Source organism: Etheostoma spectabile, chromosome 17 (assembly GCF_008692095.1).
Source record: "Etheostoma spectabile isolate EspeVRDwgs_2016 chromosome 17, UIUC_Espe_1.0, whole genome shotgun sequence".
NCBI classification, from domain to species: Eukaryota; Metazoa; Chordata; class Actinopteri; order Perciformes; family Percidae; genus Etheostoma; species Etheostoma spectabile.
Window position 1 is genome coordinate 11,613,026 of NC_045749.1, and position 21,031 is coordinate 11,634,056.

Sequence of the window (21,031 nt, forward strand, 5' to 3'; positions counted from 1 at the left end):
CATGAATATAACACTACTTCCTGCATTAGTGCTGAATGTTGCCACTGAATACATTGCTAATGCAGGTAGATAAATATAAATGCATTTGCAGGGTTTATTTAGTGTTGTTGTTAGAAGGAATTTCCCCTTTGGTGCAAGCTGTATAGTATGTTGTCGTCTGGGTTATATTGACCATTATAACACTTTATATCCATGATCTACTGATAAAAGATGCTTTTTGGACCAGGGATCAAATCATAGATTGCATCCGTAGTGTCAAGTGTGTCAGCATTATCTACTCTTTTGGACACAGTCTCAGATTATCACTTCTGCTGTTAGGCAAAGTGGGTTAATCATCTCGTTTTTTTTTCTTTTTTTTTTTTTATATAATTGCCCTCTGTACAATGTATGATTAGATATGAGGCCCTTTACTCTGAGTAATAACATTGTTTATATGGGCAGGAAAAGCAATATTGCATCTCATGTGTGTGTTGTAGATTTTTTTTTTTTGTTTTGAAAATTGATTAAATGTCAGTTTAATCTAAAAAGACAATTTACAATATTTCAAAATCACGTTTATTTCATTTAGCCTCAGATTGATTTATGGCCAAATGAGAATGGATCTGTGTGAGATACAATTTGTTCTTTAATTTCAGATACTACAAGCTCTCTGTGATCCTCCTTTGCTTCCTCATGCCCACGTTGGTACCCTGGTATTTCTGGGGGGAATCCTTGACCGTGGCATACTTTGTCCCTGGCCTCCTGAGATACACCGTGATGCTCAATGCCACCTGGCTGGTCAACAGCGCTGCGCATCTTTGGGGCAACAGGCCTTATGACAAGACCATAAACCCGAGGGAGAACCCACTTGTTGCTTTCAGTGCCATAGGTAAGGACACTGCATGTACAATATTCACTATTATTTGTCCTACAGTAATGTGCCTGTACTGTATTATGACTGCCTAAGCATTTTGTGTTTTAGTGTCTTTATCTGCCTGATATATTTTTGAATGATCTTTTTATCACTTGTTGAAAGCTTGTCTTGTCAACCGCGGTGGGAGCTCTCTGAATGCTGATTCAGTCTGGCATCTGTAGATGGGACAGTGAGCCAATCCAACGGCTGATGTTTATTTTTAGTCATTCTTTAGAGTTAAACACTACTGTATGGGTTGTTTCCCACAAGTCAAGAAAACTGTATTTGTGGTGGCTGACACCACGGGGTGTGATACTGCAAACAGTACTGAGCATTGTTATCTGCCAAACAACAAATCGCAAGCTAACTAGTGATTGCACAAGAATGCACTATTCTCGCATGCTTTCTTTGCTTTCAACTTCCCATGCAGTCTTAAAAGAAGTAACATTGTCGGCAACATTTTATTTATCTACCAAGTTTAAGGCAAGATTGCTTTTTCTGTTGTACTTCACCTAATTTGCTTGAAACTGTGAGAGCAAATCAAAAAATATATTGGAAACAATTACAATCGATCAGATGTCCGTTCTCCCCTTTTTTTTTCTCTTTTTTTTCCCCCTCTTGTTCGTAAGCAGCTGTAGCACATCCATAGTACATGAAGTAGTAAAGCATTTTCCACTTAAGTTCACTTTTGAAAGTTTTCTGCTGATCAACACAAAGGAGTCTCTTGTTTCCTACTGGGTACCAGAGGCGTGACTGACGGACACATTCTAAATTTATCCAACCCGTTCTGAAGAGTCCATCCTGTAACGTTAACAGCATTATAACGTGTGTGTGTGTGCTTCATCATTTTAAGCTTGTTGTTCAAATGTTTTCTACTGCAATGTCCCATGAGATTTGTAGGTGTTGTATCTCCTATGGCTGTGGGCATGCTTGTGCAGTTACCATGACAACCCAACAGCGACATAATTACAAAGACTAATTTAGCTCATCTGATAGCCCCCCCCCCCCGCCACAGTCACTTTTTACCAGCCAGTTTTTTTTGTTTTGTTTTTGTTTTGTTTTGTTTTTTGCCGCATAAAGGTGAAAAACAGGAATTGCTGTGTCTCTATGATCCCATCCTGTCCTATTCATGGTAGCCTACTCGTGGACATTGCGCCGTCATCACGTGCTGTAGTAGGGGGGGGCCCGCCTTGATAATCCAGCATAAAGCCATAATTTCCTATCCTGGGCTGGGACATATTCATACAGTTTGATAAAGTACTTATTGGACTTTAACTTCTCACGAGTAATGAGAATGCGATAGGGGGGCCCCTGCTGTCAATAAATGTCTTACAGTGTTGCGGGCACCTGATTTGGTCCGGGCCCGTATGCAACTGCTAACCCTGCTTACCAATAGTTGCGCATCTGAATCACTCAATTCTCATTGGCTACCTGCCAATGTGGCAGGTAAATTGATAGTGTTACCCACCAATTACAAAATTCACCCACATTTGGCAGGTGGTTGGATATTAATTTCAGGCCCTGCTTGGTACGTAGTAGCTTGTAAATTACAATATATGATAGTTGGCCTCTAAGATTTATCTTTCAAGTCCCTAATTTGCTTAGCATTGAATCACATTGTCAGTCACATGCTGCCAATATCTGTTTGTCACTGTGCCACAATCCTGTGATGTGTTCCAATGAGTGGAAATTACCCATATGATTTTGTTGCATGCATCTCTTCATTCAAGTAACACTCAAGTCTTTCTTTTTGGTTTTCAGGGGAAGGCTTTCACAACTACCATCACACATTCCCCTTTGACTACGCCACGAGTGAGTTTGGCATCAAGCTCAATCTCACCACTCTCTTTATAGACACCATGTGCTTCCTGGGTTTGGCCAAGGACCCCAAGAGGGTGTCGAAGGAAGTTATCACCGCTCGCATTCAGCGAACGGGTGACAAAAGCTACAAAAGTGGCTAAGTCACACTAGCTACAAACTCTGCAACAGACACCGACGTGTCAAACCAAGACAGAGTGTAGCAACAAGTATAGCAGCATTTCAGTGGATCTGAATATTCTTCTGATTTATAAGTTAAACCTCCTCCTGAGACTAATATTGGCTTTAAAGAGTTGTCAACCTTTCCATAAATTGTGTGGGTCTCTTAAGTTTTGAAGCATCCTCACCAACTATTAGCCACGGCCACATGACTTGGCTACATGTGCAAGCACAGCTTTTTCACCATAGTACATAAAACGGGCAGAAAGAGAATAAAACAGGCTAACTGGAATTTAACTCAATTTGGTAGCAGTAAGAAAACTAAACAAGTCTATGTGAGCAGTCTGTAAAAACAGTAATTACAGATTAATTTACTGTGTTTATTTGTTAATGTGCTATTTATTAATAGTATTTGGAAGCTTTATTGAAACCCCTAACAGTGAGGTTTCTCTACAGGCAGTATAGAGGGCTTTCGCTCTAACTTCTGTCGGTAGTGCTTTGTCTCTTTCCACAGGGAGTAGAGTTTCAGCTTGATTATTGTTTGTCAATTTTAAACTACGGTTTTCTTTATTTTTGGTAAGATGGTAGTCTCACTAAACCAATAGCTGCTGTGTTCAAGGCCAACAAAAAGACAGTCAACACTCTGTTGAGCTGTACCCATTTACCATACCAGAGGAATTCTGGGTGAATAATACAGTTCCGATGTGTTATACTTTTAAACCCACGGTCTCCACCTGTATAAGAGGGGTTCTAAATAAGGATTTGGCTCTTTGGTGTAACTCAGTCTATACTTTTTTTTGTTTTGTTTTTTTTAGTAGTGATGCCGCTTCAGACTGAAACAGAACCAGACTTCTCACTGTATCTGAAAAGATAATTATTTTCATTTAATTTGAAATAAATTCAGAGATAATGTCTCCCACTCCCTGGGCCATAAGTCATGAGTTGAGGTGCATTTTCCTAATGTGCTGTGTGATATTATTGAAACATGTCAGGACTATTGCCCAAATGCCTTATGAGGGTTGCACACCTAATTTAAAAAATAAAATAAAAAAAATTTAAAGTGCAAGCAATGGAAATAAATTGGGGCTTACATTTTCTGTCACAGTTGTTCTGTGTCTGTTTTGTTTTTAAGGGAACACTTCAAAAATTAAAATACCTTTTTTATTCATAGCGAAAACGTGGGACCATTCAACAAATCCCACAAAGTAAAACATAGTAAAAACGTGGGACCATTCAACAAATCATATATATATGATGAGTTACTATGGTTTAACTTTTCTGTAACCAAACAAATACTTTGCTCAAAAACAAGATCCAAAGTTGTTATATCCATAAATATAATATAGTTATATTTGTCACACTTTCTCTTTTACAGAGCAACACTTTTTTACAGTGTTAACTGCTCGCAGTTTAAATGCCTTAAAAAAATGGCACATTTTTTTTTAAAATGTTTTTGCCCATTGTATGTACCGTTATTAAACCAAATTTTCTACTTGTGAAAATATGCCATGCTGTTTTTGTTGGAATTCTGTAAAACTCCTTAATCGTATACTGAATAAAAAATATGGTCATACGATTTCCGTTACATTCTTTATCAGTGACTTATGGATACTACATAACAACAACAACAACCACTACTGAATGATGATAAACTATTAAATTTAATACATTAACTATACTTTAAAGAACTATTTAAAGCCACAAAGTGCTTTGCAATGTGTGCCATAAGGAATAAAACACAAGTCACTGTCAAAAATGAACAACTGTGGTGCTTAGTTATTAAATGGAAAATGTAGGTTATTATAAATGAAACCTATGTTGACAAACTGCACTCTGAGCTAAAATATCTTCAAAATGCAAATATATTTCATATGTGAAATGTCCTACAAGCACATGCACTTGTATGTAAATTTATCACGTAGAAGCTGTTTTCAATGGGGTATTATTTTACATACATTCCCCTAGTGCAGTATAAAGTGGCGTATGGTATTTAATTTCTTTCACTAACCTTTAGATCTTTTTTGACTGTCTGTCTACACAATGTACTTTTCTATACTGATCCCATGAGTTGGTCCAACAAGGGTTAAACATCTCTGACTGATTTTATCTTTGTCTTGCTGCTACTGTTTTTGGACATGTACTTGTTAATTGATAGCCTTGTCTCCTGTCTACATGCCTGTACTGATGGGCATCTACCTCCGCTGTTCATGCGTGGCTCACTTGTCTCACACGCATCTAACATTGTTGTAAAGTCGCTGCACTTATGACACCACCATACATATTTTAAATAGCTGCAGATATTGTTTTAACATTCCTGGAGGACAGACTTCTGTAAATACAGACAGTGCTCAATGATTAGCAGCTTTATGCGTCCACTCATGCGGACTGAGACTGCCTGATTATCTGAGAAAAAAAAAAAGAGAATACCCTATCAACAACATATTTGAACAATTTGAAGCATCTGTGAACGTGCTCCCTCTGCTGGTCAATGTCTTTATGGCAAGTCAAAGAAACTGCAAACACTCCCATCTGCTTTGTGTAAAAGCAGTGCAATGTGCTTGTTGCAGTTGGTGGTTTTTGGCAGAAAATCATACAGTTGTGTGTAGCCACCAGTCCAAATGTACTGAAAGCGGTCCCACCACTGCTGATCTCTAGTGCCCGAACAGTGACATCAGCCCTCTGTCCATTGGCTGCTGATTGTCAGGCCATCCTCTTCACGGCATGTAACACCTCGCTGTTTTGTCCCACTGCCAGCCCGAGCTCAGTCACCTCAGTGGGGACAGTCAGGCACTTTCAGCTCGGTTCTTGCAGACTCGTGCAACATGCATGAGTTGTTAACTAATATAATGATGCTTTTCACGGCATTTGATGTCTCAATTTAGTAGACATGAAATGATTCAGAAAAATAATGTTGGCCTAATGCACGCAGATGTTAAAGATATTATGTTATACGAGGTTTTTAATCTCCATTAAGCTATCTCCAATCAAACTCACATTTCTATTTGTTCAAATGATTGTGCAAAAGCTAAAAGTGCCGCTATATTTCACATTTAGAAAGAATTACGGAAGTTTGCTAACACCTTGCTCCTATACTAGCCTATACTAGGCTTAACTGTGCGTTTTTGGTGATGCATTATGTAAATGAATTATAATGTATTAAAAATGCTAAAACAAAAGAATGGATCCTGCTGTTGTCTCATTTGACTTGTTATTCCTCTTTAAATCTTAATCCAAAAACATCCCTCAGAAGTCTCCCCCTTCCACTCCAAATCACTTTTTCTCTAATCCTAATTTGCACTAAAGAAGATTGCTAAAGGGCAGCCTGTGCCTAAGGAAAGGGTCCTACGGGTCAGACAAGGTTATTGGGGAATAACCCTCCATGCAGTGCAGTAGGGACCGTCTGGATTAGTGATGCTAATGTCCCATATCTGATCAATGGCCAGGCCGTCACTCTGTTCAATCCACCTTTGTTGGGGGGGGGGGGGGGGGGGGGGGGGGGGGGGGGATCAACACACGGAGAATTTATCTTTTCCATCTTAATAAATAAATGTCATGATTGAAATTGCAGGAAAACGTGAAAATAACAAACTACATACAAATGAAAACATCCAATAGGCCAAGCCTCAATGAAGTGAAGACGGAAACTCATCACGAAACATAGAATAACTATTAACGTGACCATTGATTCCTTATTATGACCACAAGTGTATCAGCGACGTTTTCAAATCACAGAAAACTAGACAATACGTTTTGTCATTTAATATTCGCAGGTGTCCTAAATACTGACGAAATATCGTGACATCCAATTCTGTGACCGTAGGCCAATGCGCAAATGATGAAAATCTAATGGTTAAGATGGTAGGCTACTTTTGAGTCGTCTTCCGTGTGAGTAATAGTCCTTGTCTTTCAGGGTGATAATAAACATTGATTGGATCATTTTTGTTAAATCACGAGTGACTTCCTCAAGAACAAACACAATTCAGAGGACTCTTCCACTAATCCCTGACAATCAGATGTGTGTTAGATAGCTTAAATAAACTTTATTCTGTGAGCAGAAATTCAAGGGATCAGTGTTACACTTTTCCTATAGGATTAAACAGATCTTCATTTGCTCTTGAATGGAGGCAGGGAACCTACCGTTGCCCAGCCCTGAAGGCCCAGGGTGCCCTTTTGATCATTTCAGTCTCTCCTTGGTGCAATACTTCTGATTGGCCAAAAGAGAAAGAAGGGGGAAAATCTTTAATTAAGCAGATAATCTCTTGTTGGGCCAAGAGGAGCTCCATTTCAGAGCGCCCTCCTTGAATCTCAGAAGCCCTGGTGAAGTTTCATGTGCTGGTAGCTCAGTCACCTCTCCATCGTTAGACTGTCTGCAGGCTTTGGATCAGAGTCACCGCCACCCCCTCACCTGTCAGGATGTTCATGCATTTGGAGGTTTTCTATTACATTTTCATTCTCCTGGCTCACATGAGGTCGTCCTGCTGCTGGTGAGTTTAATTTAGTATGAAACATCACTTTTTTGCAGATTAGCTTTGTGTCCTGAAGATGTTCAATCCAAACAGTTCATTTGTGGCAAGTGAACACAAGCATTTATTTCTGTCAGTATGAAATGGTTTGAATGCTGTACACAGTATTATTCAAAAGTCATAAAATGACCCATACCATCACTTAAAGCAACACTATGTAGCTTTCATTGAAGAATTTGGCAATTGGAACTAAAGGAACCTAAATTAGGGACTTTTTGGATTTGAATGCATTTATTTCACCAGTAGGCTTCCACTTTTTTATAAGGCAACTTCTATAAAGGATTTGTAAGTTGCAATTAATGCTTTTATTAATGGTGAAAAGGTCATTTACTAATGCATTATAGATCATTTGTAATCCATAAACAATTTTTGGGTTGCTGTGAAAACTCCCCTCTACCATCTGACTGATTACTTCTAGAAAAGAGCTGCAGACCAAGATCCATTCATTAATGTATCAACACTAAAAAAAGACTTGACAAGTTAAAGCCATGTATTAATGACTTAGTAACATTTATAACGGCAGACTTAATGGCTTGGCTTATTAGAAAATGGCAAACCGATAAGCATTATGAATGGATTTCCAACATTTATAACTGCACTATTTTTCAAATAGAATACGTGGGATTTTCCACAAACCTGGCAACCCAAAATTCCAAGTAATCAACTGATAATAACAGTAATTGCCCTCAGTTCTTACATTTCTTAAAACTTTTTAAAAATATTTCAGCAGTATTATTCACTGAGGTTTGGATGCCCACTGGTGTTAGAAAATGCACTAATGAGAGATGTTATCAGAGGAATTTGTGAAGGACACTGAGCTTCCCTGAGTGAATAAGCTGTCTCCTTTTCCAGGTCAGTGAATAATTTCTTGATGACTGGACCCAAGGTAAGCCAACTTTCTTTTGATCTGTTCTCCCTGTCCTTTTCCCAAAAGAGAGAAGCATGGTTTCTTTGTTGTACTGTGATATCTGAACTCGAGATTATGGACAAGCTCTTGTACCTGTATCTATGCAACGATGGCACTAATGATACATCAGTGATATTCCAGGCCCTTTGTGCCCCCCCCCCCCCCCCCCCCCCCCTCCACCTCTTTACACTTGACCTTATTCAGAGGTTCTGTGTATCTGCGGGTTGAATGTTTTAAGGGGTGAGGGAAGGCTGTAGTGGGTGGTCATCATTAGTGAGCCAGGCCCCTGTGAAAGAGGTGGCACTCCATCTCCCCAAAGGCCACTTGAGACATATTAGTTATATTATCGTTCACACAGTGTGAACAAGCCGCAGAGAGACAAGGACAGAGCGTACTGGTTTAGGAGAGCTCAATGGCGTATTCACTGCGGCTGATTGAGTTAAAAAAAGGAGAATAATGTTTGAATCAGTTCACATTGTTTGTGTCATTAAACTGACAATGAACATACTCTCAATCTCCGGAACATTAAGGACTTGTTGATATGTTTTGCACTTTGCAATTCTTGAAAAAAGAAAAGTGGCAAGACACATTGAATAGTAAACATTTGACACTAGTAGGAAGATATGAATGTAAAAGTGACTGAGACTGGTTTACATCAATATTACTAGTTTTCTTTTAGATGTAACATTTGATTTTCTTAAATTGTTTTGCATCAGGTAAATCCTTCCTGAAGATGATGCTAATTTTTATGGTGGATATATCTTTGTATCAAACCATGCCAGATGTTTCAGAACTATCTCAACTTCTTTAATCATGCTGTCATTGTTGCATGGTGTGGGGTGCCTGTGAGTTATTCTATGGGTTTAATATTGGCCCTTTCTCTCTCAGGCGTACCTGATCTATTCCAGCAGTGTGGCAGCAGGAGCGCAGAGTGGAATAGAGGAGTGCAAGTATCAGTTTGCATGGGACCGCTGGAACTGCCCCGAGAGAGCCCTGCAGCTGTCCACACACAGCAGCCTGCGCAGTGGTAAGTCCACAGTTCCCAGACACAAACATCTCAGCACTGCAGCTAGGCTGAGAGAGAGAATTTCCCCCTCTCAATGGGAAACGTGGCTGATGGCTTTCCAAAGATGTTTCAAAAGTGTTTTGAAATGGTGTGATTCTGTTTCAAGATTCTGTGTTAGAGGGGAGTTGTCTTCTTCTCTTTGTGAAATAGCGATGTTTGCTTAGTCCAAACATTCATCACCCTTTTAGATGGTTACACTGGGCACGGTTGTTAGAGGGAAAACAAACACACTAATCCACTTCCCAATGTACCTCAGAACCACTGCCTTTATTTGCATCTTATGAAAGCAATATGCTGAGATTCTCTGGGCAACGCCAAATCCACCTCAATTAGGCACAGTTTAGAAATGTAGATACCACTAAAACTGGTTTATGGTCCTGAACAGATTATAGGGTGTTGACTAATTAAGTCACTTTTTGAAAGCCGTTTTATAAATTAAAAGTAGAACAACATATGTAACATGAGATGCAGGTAATTGAACTTATTAAGAGATTGTCATAGAAAGTATACGATTCCTAACCTACGAGGGATCTGTGTGATGAGACAACTTTGTTAATGAGTCTCTTTGCTGACAGCAAATCGGGAGACAGCGTTCGTTCATGCCATCAGCTCCGCCGGAGTCATGTACACTTTAACCAGGAACTGCAGTCTCGGAGACTTTGACAACTGTGGCTGCGATGACAGCAGGAACGGACAACGAGGTCAGAGAAATACACAAACGTGTACATAATCACTCACTATTGATCAAACAGCACAGGTTCTTTTCATATTCAATCTTTGTCATTCAAGGTGGTCATGGTTGGCTCTGGGGTGGATGCAGTGACAATGTCGGCTTTGGCGAGGCCATCTCCAAACAGTTTGTTGATGCGTTGGAGACTGGGCAGGACGCACGGGCAGCCATGAATCTCCACAATAACGAGGCTGGGCGCAAGGTACAGTAGGAGCTTTTAATTCACTGCCATCCACTTGGCAATGAGAGAGGAGCCCTTGGTATACGATGAAGCACAAGTCTGTGATGTTAATGCTTTGATTTGAACCATACAGTATTTCAACTGGGTAGTAGCTTGCTTGATATTTTAGGAATCTCTCCTGGCCCTCCAACTGATTGCCCAGTCTAAAGCATCTTTTGAATATTTTTTTTCATGCTCAGAATTACACTGAGTGTGCCACCCAAGCATCCCTTTCACATCGCTATAAGTGAGGTGCCACTCGTCCCCAATAATAACAGTGTGTTCGGTGTACCAGAAGGGCCTATTTATCACTGCTGAATGCCCCTTATGACAATACCTCAACTTGAGAATCTCAGGATCACTGGTGCAAGCTTAATTAGAGATCCTGGGGAGCCAGACATTGCACAGCATTCTGTATTATGCTGCTTTTTAAAATAAGTGTTTAGTTTTATTCTTGCAATAAGGATCCCACATTTATGTTGGTCTTTGTTTGGACCCGAGGGAGTCTGAGGGGACCACAGGCGTGCAGCTGAAGTGCTCTTTGTTTACGATGCCTTTGCTCCCCCCTGTTGGGCCCTAGCATCCCCATGGCACCTGGAGCATCATTGTAACAGAAAAAAACTGGGATAGAAAGAGAGAGAAAAAACTCCTTTTTCATTTCTCCACTCAATGGGACACTCCATTGGGTCCTCTCACACTAGAAAACATGTTGATAATGAACATGCTAAATAAATACGCCTATTTCTTCTAGGGGGACAATAAGACTCAATGTGAAACTTTGATTCAGCCTCACCTCAACAGAAAGTTCATCTCCTCCTCGCGCAAAGAAAAGGTCCCCTTTTCAACTAACAGCTGTTTTGTGTTGGGTAAAGTCAGGGAACACAGAGGAGGACAAAGAAACTTAGCAATGGACCTTGAAGCTATCATTTCTTCCTTTCAGTATTTCCATCTCTTTTTTTTAAACTTTGAGAATACAATCAGTTAATTTGACAACACATCAGTCAAGAGACACTGGACATCCTGTCTTTTACACACATATACTTCCATAGACCCACATACATACAAGTGCAAATGCATATTCACAGCCACAGAATCAATTTCTTAGTTCTGACTTTTTTTTGTAATGAAAATAACATTATTTATCACACTATAAACACATTTGACAATAATAAAGTTTCTTTATGTGTCTCCAGGCTGTGAAGGGGACTATGCAGAGGACATGTAAGTGCCACGGGGTGTCCGGAAGCTGCACCACTCAGACCTGTTGGCTGCAGCTGCCAGAGTTCAGGGAGGTGGGCAACTACTTAAAGGAAAAGTACCACAGGGCTCTGAAGGTGGATCTTCTTCGAGGTGCGGGTAACAGCGCGGCCAGCCGGGGGGCCATCGCTGAGACCTTTAGCTCCATCTCTCGTAAAGAGCTGGTTCACCTTGAAGACTCCCCCGATTACTGCCTGGAAAACCGCACTCTGGGCTTGCCGGGCACAGAGGGCCGTGAGTGTCTCAAGAAGGGCAAGAACTTGAGCAAATGGGAGAAACGGAGCTGCAAGAGGCTTTGCGAAGAGTGTGGGCTGGCTGTGGAGGAGCGCAAAGCTGAGATGGTGTCGAGCTGTAATTGTAAATTCCACTGGTGCTGCGCGGTGAAGTGTGAGCAGTGCAGGAAGACAGTGACCAAGTACTTTTGTGTCAAGAAAGGAGGTCAAAGGGTAAGGAATGAGAGTGCCAGTAGCCGCCGGAAGAACCTCAGACTGAGGAAGAAGCACTGAGCATCTTCATCACTTCTCCCCTGCTGTCATTGTATTTGTACCGCCTCAGCTCCTGTCAACACCCCAACTCTCTGTACATGTTCAGATAGTCTTTTGGATAAAAGCTTAGCAAAAATACATTTTCAGAACATCTTCATTGTCTATTTTCTATTAAAGATGTTAAAGAAAGTGGAATGTGCACAAAGGCACATTATAGAAAAGTTTACAACTTTGTAGAAATTTTGGTATAAATGTATTTAAAATATATTTTTATACTTTTTAAAACCTTTTGAAAAGTCACTGGGCATTTCAGGAGTATTTCTCCTGCTTCAAAATTCTCTGATTTATTTATTTTCTTACATACACGTAAATCTTTTGGAAACATTGTTTTACAAATCATTAGTTTTTGAGTGATGGATGATCTGACTGTTAAGCAATGGAATAATTGACTTTTTAAATCACAACTTTTGAGAACCTGTTGGTTATGTTCCCATGAATACCTAAGACTTTCAGCCTATAGCAGTAATCTTCATATATATTTCAACCATCACTGCCAAGCTTTGAATTTATTTGGAAATATTTTGACATTTTTGGGGACAGTCTGCTTTCCCCTCAACTGGCTTGCCCTGACTATGCTGCCCTCTTCATGTATTTAATTGTATATAAAAATGAAGCACTTTGTACTGTACATTGTTAATTTATTGCACAGCCTCGTTTAGTTCTTTATTGTTAGTTGCTTTGTATTGAAAGAATAATAAACACTTCAACCTTATATATCATTGAGCCTGAAGAAAGTGTTCATCCTTCTTTATTCCTTGTGGCAGTGATGCCTGAGGGTTTGCAGTAAACACAACCTTCCTCTTCACATTGTTCACATTGGGGTTAGGATACTCTGGGGCAAACCAACAAGAACTTTCCAGCGTACTCTTCGTTCCATCACGCCTCTCTCAATTTCGTCTCAACAAATACCTCCCCATTCTCTCCCTCATCATGGTAATCCTCAAAGAGCCCCCTAACTCCCAAGCGCTTGGAAGTTTCTTTACTGTTTAATACTAGTTTAATTAACTTTGTCCAGACAGAGTAGGGCCGTGGGGGTGGAGGGCATGAGGCAAGTTGCCCTTAAAAAATCATCCCGCCTCTAATTTTGTATGCTAATCTCCTTTTTCACGCTGCACCTCTTTAGGAGTGGGGGAAAGAAATGTTGGGAAAACTTTGGGTAGCCTGTGCAGGGCTTCCTGCGGCTGTTTTATTTCTGGGCCCACCTATTTGGATCCTTTCACTCCTCTAGGGCCTTCCTTTGCTCAATTTAACAATGAATGCAGAGCTAATCAGCTCTCTCGGAAATGCACCACTGTCGAGGAAGGTAATCCCTTCTTCACTACTCTCAATGGGCTGTCGCCTTCTAAAGGACTTTGGGAAAAGGCTTTGCACAGATTCACACTGTTCTCTCAAAAGAAGTTAGTTCAAGTATTGTGCCCAAACAAGTGGGTTTTATAAACACATGCTTGCCAGGATACTCACCCCACCTGCAAGTAAGAAGTGCCAGGCCCAGGCAGACTAGCACATGGCAGCCAAAGCCGAAACCCTTCAGACGAGATGGGACATGAAAGAAGAGATTAGAGGTCCCATTGAGAAGGGGGCGTTCATTTCTGCACCTTCCTCCTTTTACTCAATAAAGTGTCAAGGAAACACCTTGTTGACATCTTATTTACCAAATAATGATCATAATCAAAACTCCTCCCTCTTCTGATGACCCCTGTGGGTTGCCTGGATTGCTCTGCCTAGCATGCAACAGAACCCTCTCAGTAAAAAAAAAACCAGCATACCAAGTTTTTGCCCTGCGGCTCTGGGGAAGTTCTGCGATTTACTGTGACAGGGAGTACAACAGGGGCACATCACGCATGTTACTTCACAGGATTTTAAGCATAATGCAAAATTATAATCAAGACATTCCTTTTAACAAAGCCACTTTAAACTTTTTAAGCATTCAGAGTGCATTGATCCTTCTTTAGACTTTTTCTTGGCTTTAGTGTGTGAGTCATGCTGTTGTGTATTGAATCACTATCAGCAGAAAATTGCAGACTTATACCCACATGTAAAAAATATATCACACAAAGAAATGCCTGCTGACACAGCAGTCAGTTAATGTGTGGGAAAGTCAGACAGAAAAACACGTTTGGCTGTTTTAGAGTGAGACAGCAGTTAGACACACCTGAAACACTGTTTGCCCTTCTTCATTAAAGATCAGTTGTGCATCAGCAGAAGAGATGAGAGAGAGGGCATTGGTCTAGTAGGCAGTATATGAAGATAATACTGTGCTTAACCTGGAGACCTAACATCAGGTGCTGGACTGCAGGTTCAACTAAGAGAAGCAAAACATCTCAGCTTTAAAGAGTGGATGCTTATATTGCACAGAATTCCCACTTACCCTTTGACCTGCTGCTACTTTTCTTCCTGTCTTTAATCATGGGTGGGTTCATGATGGACTCCTAAAGGTAGGCTATGAGATTCACATGAACAACTTGAGGCAAAAACCTGAATTGCAGACATGCAAAAACATGTGACATGTCTTCATCATCAGCAGTCTCTGTCAATTGTATTCTCTCAAATAAACAACCACACAAATGTGTAAAAGGGAAGGGAGGTGAACTAAAAAAAAAAAAACAGATCACGTGAAACAGCACAGAATGTCAATCATGACACATAACTTCCCAGAGAGTGACACGACCTCCGACCATGGGGCCTAAACTTCCGTCTCTCGAGCTGGACCTGTCATGTCCAATTTGGCATAACACATGAGCCCGAGGTGGCGGTGACACCACTAGAGGAAGAGAGGGGTTTAAAGCAGATGCTTTCTCACAAAGCTTGAATAATCAATTTGAACTTCTGTGGGAACACCCGAGATCTTTGTTAGAAATGTGTACATGTGTTTCTACTATACAGTACTGGCAGTACAGGAAAATATTATCAAATTTTGAGTGTTGGTTAGCGGTGGAATCATGTTTTTATGTTTAAATTACTTTTGTGGCTCTGCAACATACCACTGTGACATAAATAAAATAGGATTTATCTCAGGTAACAAGTGATAATGCAATTAATGAAAGACAGGAAAACGACTTATAATGCTTCAGAGAATCCTTGACTAATAGGATTTACGGGTTAGGGGTTCTGGACCTACAACACCTAGAGGGGCGAGGGTCAGTAGGAATGTGAGAGAAAGCCAACACTGATGAATGGGACGTCCACCATTTGCTCCTAAACCAAAACTCAGTGACGTCTGTAGTTGCATGTGTTGTACCTTTGTGACGATGTGTTAACTATATACTCAAGAAACATCAGATGGTGTTCACTGTTTCATTGTAACATTGTAACAGTAGCACCTCAAGAGAGTCTTTGTTTTGACAGCAGCCCATCTGCTGCAGTGGAGTATGTGTTTGTTGCTATCAGCTGGATTGAGATGGAAGCTTCTTGAGGCTCACCATTGTGGTCAATCTCCTGGCTCTATCTGCAAAGAATGGGGAGAGGGGAGCATCAGGGGGATCAGCTCAGCTCAGCTCACTGATCTGCACAGGAAACAGAGCATGGGAACCCACCAGGGAGCCCCAAACTAGTCCCTGCAGTGGAAATCTGCTGATGAGGCCTGAATCAAGAGAAAACACACAAGATGTATCAGGTTTTACAAAAATGTCAGGAGATCCAACTCTGCCTGTCTGTGGCTTTAAAAAGCTGTCACACTAAGGTTAAAAACCCAGAGTGACCATGATCTAAGTGATAAGCTGTGCTTGATTTCAACAGTATGGCTTTGATGAAACGGGGCTAGGCTCCATCAGCTGATCAGTCCAGTGTGCAAGGTACAGCGTGCACTGCTATCTCTTGAGGAGTGATCACCCAGTGATCAATACAGTGATGCTGAGGCAATGATGACCTAGTTAAATATTGTTTTTGGATTTCAAAAGTGTTTGCTCAGTTATTTCATTACCATACCTTGTCATAGAGAGAGGGAGAGACAAAGAAAGTGGGTACAACTTATTAACCTGTCTGATGAAATCCATTTAAAAAAAAAAATTACATTACTGTACAGTGCATGGTTCAAACAAGCACTGGTGGAAAAAGTATTTAGATTGTTTTATTAAGTAAAATTACAAGTGTATTATCAACAAAATACAGCATCAAAAGTAAAGTACGTATGCAGAATGACCCCTCACAGTGTTATACTATTATATTGTTGTATGTATTGTTATATTGTTGTTGTTTAATGTTGTAGTTGGGCATGGTGGAACTGATTTCAACAGCTACATATATTTTTGGGTAGTTTGATGTAAGACAATGCTTCAAAAGTAACTTGTCACTTTAGCAGTGAAATGTAGTGAACATACAGAATATCCCTAAAAAAATGTAATGAAGTAGAAGTAAAAAGTAGCAGAGGATGGAAATACTTATGTATTCTAACCCCTCGGCCTGAGTCTCAACAGGACACACCTCCTCTTGTTTGTTTCCAGTTTCTAGATCTTCATGCCAAGACTGCTCCATTAGTCCTGCACTATCTGTCCTCTCTCTACAGCCTCTCGCTCAAGCTATTCACCAATCGATTATGGTGTCACCACAATGCATTTGTAATACACAGCATCACCTCTCGCTATTTGTTGACGATGTTAGAAAACCCATCTCAGTCTCTTCCTCACCTTCTTTCATTATGCGAAGAGTATGGAAGATTGTCAGGCATTAAAATTAACTGGTCAAAGTTTGCACTGCTTCATTTAAATGCCAGCAATAGCATCCCCATTGTTAAGCAGTTTAAATATTTAGGCATTGATGTTTACCCTCGCTTAAACCACATTGGTCAGCATAACTATTCTGTTGCTCTAATCAACGTTTTGAAACATATAAAAAAAGGATGGGTCTCCCCATCTCGACTCAAGCCCGGATCTCTGTGGTTAAAATTAATGTTTTACCCAGGATTGATTTTGTGAACTCTATGCTCTCTCCCCTCCTTCTGGTTATTGGCAAAGGCAAAGGGCTGCGGCTTAAGATGTCTGCTCTGCAGAGGAGGAAAAAAGATGGTGGCCTCTCAGTTCCCAACTTTAAACATTATTCTTGGTCCTTTGTGTCAAGACCCCTACTTACCTGGTTTAACCCAGATGTATCTGTTTGCTGGTGTACCAGAAAGTGCTATGACAGAGCCTTGGTCACTCCATGATGTTCTTTTTGCCAACATCTCCAACAAACAGTGCCAGCTGCACTTTGGCCACATTGTCTCTCATCTTATCTATACTTGGAGATTGGCTGAAACACAGTGCCACGTGGCTTGTAACTGGCACACATTTTCTCCTTTTTCAACAATACAGCGCTCCTTAATGGTGAGAGGCCAATAACTGCCCCACAATGGGAACAGAGGTGGGTTCATTGTCTAAAAGAAATTTTTAGTGAGGTTGGATTATTGTATCTTTCTGACTTCCAAAGAGCAGTCAATCTACCACGTTCCTCTTTTTTCTTTGGCCTTCAATTAAGATCAGCACTCAAGGCATACGGTGTCCCCTGGCAGTGGGCTCTGCCCACCCATCCTATCCGCAAGTTATTTGCTATACAACCAAAAGTCTGTGGTATGGTATCAAGGCATTATCAGTTCTTGTTGATATCTGGCCGCTCTGCCCTTCCCATTGAGAGGATCTGTGAACATGATTACCTAGGCCTGAGAAACCATCATGACTGGCCTGATGTGTGGTCTAACATTTCAGAAGCATCACGCAATCCAGACCATCAGCAGATTCACTACAATTTCATTCGTAGGACATCTCTCACCCCCGTGAAAATGCATCACATGACGGTAATTAACAGTCCTTTATGCACTTTCTGCCCACTAAAAGCTCAAGGTACATACTGTATATTCACATGATTGCTCTCCTGTTTGTCAGTTCTCGAACATTATTGCATTTAAAATATATGTCCTGATTAATGATAATGTACCTGTTACTGTCTGTTAATGTCTTGATTCTGAATGATCTGTCAGAACTCCAGCTCTCTAAAACTCAAAAACGTGCTGTTTTGCTGGGCTTACAGCAGCCAAGAGAATGATTGCACCCGGTTGGAAAACACCTCATTAAAGGTCTATTCATACTCAAACCCTTACCTTTCTGGATGTTGTGTTTATGGAGCTCTCCACAACTCACATAGGTGGAGCCCCGGGAAGGACTTTAGACACTTGGCTCAGCATTGCTGGATCCTTGAAGTCCATGCAATACATTTGTGCTACGGCCTTTTCACTTCGGTTGGTGTGTTTTTGGTCCCCTTTTGTCTTGTGCCGGTCTCTGTGTCAATGCCTCTTGTTTGTTTTTGTGTGTGTTTGTCTCTGTCTGTTTTTGTGTGTCTTGTTTGTGAGCTGCAAGCATCGCCATTGCTGTTGTGTTTTTGTTGTGTATCCCTCCTTCTGGTATTTCCTCTCTTTGTCTTGGAGTGAAACATTTGATCGCAAGGAAGGATTGTGGAAAAGGCGCGCTGTGCCTTCTTCTGTGTGTGTAATGTACTTTTCTTTATGTTGTTATTTGGACCAATGTTTTGCACTTTTGTTTGGCTCCTTAAATATTAAAAAAACGTGATCACAAAAAAGGATGAAAATACTTAAGCGAAGTGCAAGATAAGTACAATAATGAATGATTAATTTGACATAATTTTAACCCCTGCATGCAGCGTATGCTCATTCAGAGTGCAATGTAATGTTCCCTAGAACTGTAGATGGTTTGATCTTTTCAGTCATTCTGACTTTGAAATAAGCACTTATTGTATTCTCCTGCCAATTACTCTTTTTTCTACACAGCAGTGTTGAATTTGCCACAAGGGATGTCTTTTCATCCAAAGGCAGTGATGGAACTGCAGGGCTTTGAGATCAACCAGGGACCAAAGTGGCATGTTGTTGAGGAAGTAGGCTGCTCTAAACTGTTACTTAAGCTTAGAGTACTTCCTATACTTCCTCAATCAATACTTAAGTAAAACAACTAATACCTATGCCACTGTGTAAAATACTCAAGGTACAAGTAAAAGTCTTTCATTCAAAATGTTCCGTTGTAAAATTAAAAAAGGAATTATTAGCTAAGTAAAGTATCAAAAGTAAAAGTACCTATTATGTAGAATGGCCAGTTTCAGAGTAGTATGTGTATTGTACTGTTTTGTGTGTTACATTATATTGTTATCATTGATGCAGACATGCCAGCAGCATTTTAATGTTGCTAATTGGAGCCGATTTCAACTACATAATACAGACTACTGCTGGGCATTTTACTCTCTAACAATACCTAATATTTTAAAAGATGATCATATGTTTAGTATACAAAAAATCTGCAAAGACTATTGATGTAAGATAAATGTAGTGGGGTGAAAAGTACAATATTTCCCTCTGAAATGAAGTACTCGAGAAAAGTTCACATTGGCCTAATGATTTATTTTGAATTGAGAAAATATAATAACAGACTAACTTAGATTTAAAGACTGTGCATGTTATGACTTTAAATGTATCAGTTATGATGGTGCATGACCATGATTTCCTGAAAAACTGCGAGAAAGAAGAAGAAGAAGAAGTGCAATAGCGTCATCTAGTGGTTAAGGCCAATAGTCATTGTGTGAGCCTTCTAGTCACCCAATGCACTAGGTGTCGCTGGGCAGTATCCTGGGCATACAGCTATCGACGTGTTTCCCTTCTCTTCCTCTTCCCTTTGTGTCGTTTGTTTTCTGGCTGTAAACACAACCTCCACACGGAACAGAGCCGACCCGGAGACGGGCTCATGCAGGAAGGTATATCACTGTGAATGGGGAATCTTATATGAAAACGTCCATAGTCCCGCGGCTGACTATTTAGCCTAGCACGGAGAGTACGGAAGAAAAGCAAGCGTTTGGTTGTTTCATCGCTCGTCGGCGACCATGGCAGCGGCGACCGTTGTGGAGGCTGATACGTCGGCAAACGAAGGCGGCGCTGCTGTTACTGGCGTCCCGAACTGGGGCTGGGATGAGTCTCAGCTCCGAAAATATTCTTTCCCAACCAAGCCCATTCCGAGACTGTCTCATACGGACCCCAGAGCAGAGATGTTAATAAGCAACGAGGTAAACCGTTTGCTTGCTGAAACTTTAACGTAAACATCCCATACGCCGTCCTATGAAATCTCAGACCTTTTCATAGCAAGAACCTAGCTAACGTTACAAAGAAAACGTTAGACCTGCACCACAAACCCTGTCTCGATAACACTTTACTCATTATATTATATTTAGTCATTAGTGTTCATCATCTTATTAATGTATTGAGAGGCAGTGAAAGTGAACTGCAAATCATGTTGTAAAGATTTATTTCTTAGCCTGGTTTTGAATTACGGATTTAATCATAACGTTAAGTCACCCCGAGGGAAATGTAATAAAACATGTAGCCTAATTATATAAGGCAACTAACTCAATTTGTAATTTGCATTTTTTTATTTTTATATATTTTTTTACATTTGATTATATTTACAATATAATACCCTAATTGTAAATGTTTTGTATAAGTATGACTTTGCTTGCTGTCATTGTAGTTTTGGGAATGACAGCATGAAACTGCAAAACCCATTGGGATTAATGTTTTAGGGTAATCCAATCAACGATCAACCTCAGGTAGTTTGCCTTTGACATCTGGATGGAAACACCTGCTAATATTGTGGCTTACTCAGAAATGCAACATAAACTATAAAGAGCAGTCAGCAGCAGTTTTTGTACTGTATGTGATTTATTGTGGATTTCTCCCTTTCAGCTTTTTAATGAAACAACTGTAAGTTTATACTACTTTAACTGAAATGTTGGTCCTACTGTACAGGCACTGGGATTAAGGCAGTACTAACCTACTGCATGGGTGATACATTTACATTTCTGAGTGGTATTTGTCTTTGGAAGCAGTGGACAAGCTTCTTTGTCTTACATAAACCTGATGAGCAGGCGTCAGCGGCATGGCTTTTTTTTTTTT

The 21,031-nt window shown here is 40.4% G+C and overlaps 3 protein-coding genes across 4 annotated transcripts in view; all 3 read left to right on the forward strand.

Moving 5' to 3' along the window:
- Window positions 1-4,443, forward strand: part of scdb (stearoyl-CoA desaturase b) — an 8,203-nt gene extending 3,760 nt beyond the window's left edge. The window contains exons 5-6 of the mRNA XM_032542055.1: window positions 636-868; window positions 2,654-4,443. Of these exons, the coding sequence (XP_032397946.1) occupies window positions 636-868; window positions 2,654-2,853 (433 nt within the window). The 3' untranslated portion in view covers window positions 2,854-4,443. The remainder of the gene's footprint in view (window positions 1-635; window positions 869-2,653) is intronic.
- A 2,628-nt stretch (window positions 4,444-7,071) lies between these two features.
- wnt8b (wingless-type MMTV integration site family, member 8b) lies at window positions 7,072-12,810 on the forward strand. Its single transcript, XM_032542054.1, has 6 exons — window positions 7,072-7,353; window positions 8,245-8,278; window positions 9,188-9,326; window positions 9,941-10,066; window positions 10,155-10,297; window positions 11,509-12,810. The coding sequence occupies exons 1-6, from the start codon at window positions 7,283-7,285 to the stop codon at window positions 12,076-12,078; spliced, it is 1,083 nt and encodes a 360-aa protein (XP_032397945.1). The 5' UTR covers window positions 7,072-7,282; the 3' UTR covers window positions 12,079-12,810.
- Window positions 12,811-19,719: 6,909 nt separating this feature from the next.
- The window catches only part of hif1an (hypoxia inducible factor 1 subunit alpha inhibitor), a 9,049-nt gene continuing 7,737 nt past the window's right edge, over window positions 19,720-21,031 (forward strand). Inside the window, exon 1 of one of the 2 annotated variants that reach the window (XM_032542057.1) lies at window positions 19,720-19,839. Coding sequence is in view for 1 of the 2 variants with exons in the window: in XM_032542056.1 (XP_032397947.1) it covers window positions 19,966-20,145 (180 nt within the window). In the remaining variant the exon portion in view is untranslated. Of the gene's footprint in view, window positions 20,146-21,031 lie in introns of both variants that reach the window. The other variant, XM_032542056.1, reaches the window with a different exon arrangement.

Coding starts and splice junctions, on each gene's coding strand:
- wnt8b (XM_032542054.1), top strand. CDS start 7,283: ATGTTCATGCATTTGGAGGTTTTCTATTACATTTTCATTCTCCTGGCT. Junction 9,327..9,940: donor ACACAGCAGCCTGCGCAGTG/GTAAGTCCACAG, acceptor CTTTGCTGACAG/CAAATCGGGAGACAGCGTTC. Junction 10,298..11,508: donor ATAACGAGGCTGGGCGCAAG/GTACAGTAGGAG, acceptor ATGTGTCTCCAG/GCTGTGAAGGGGACTATGCA.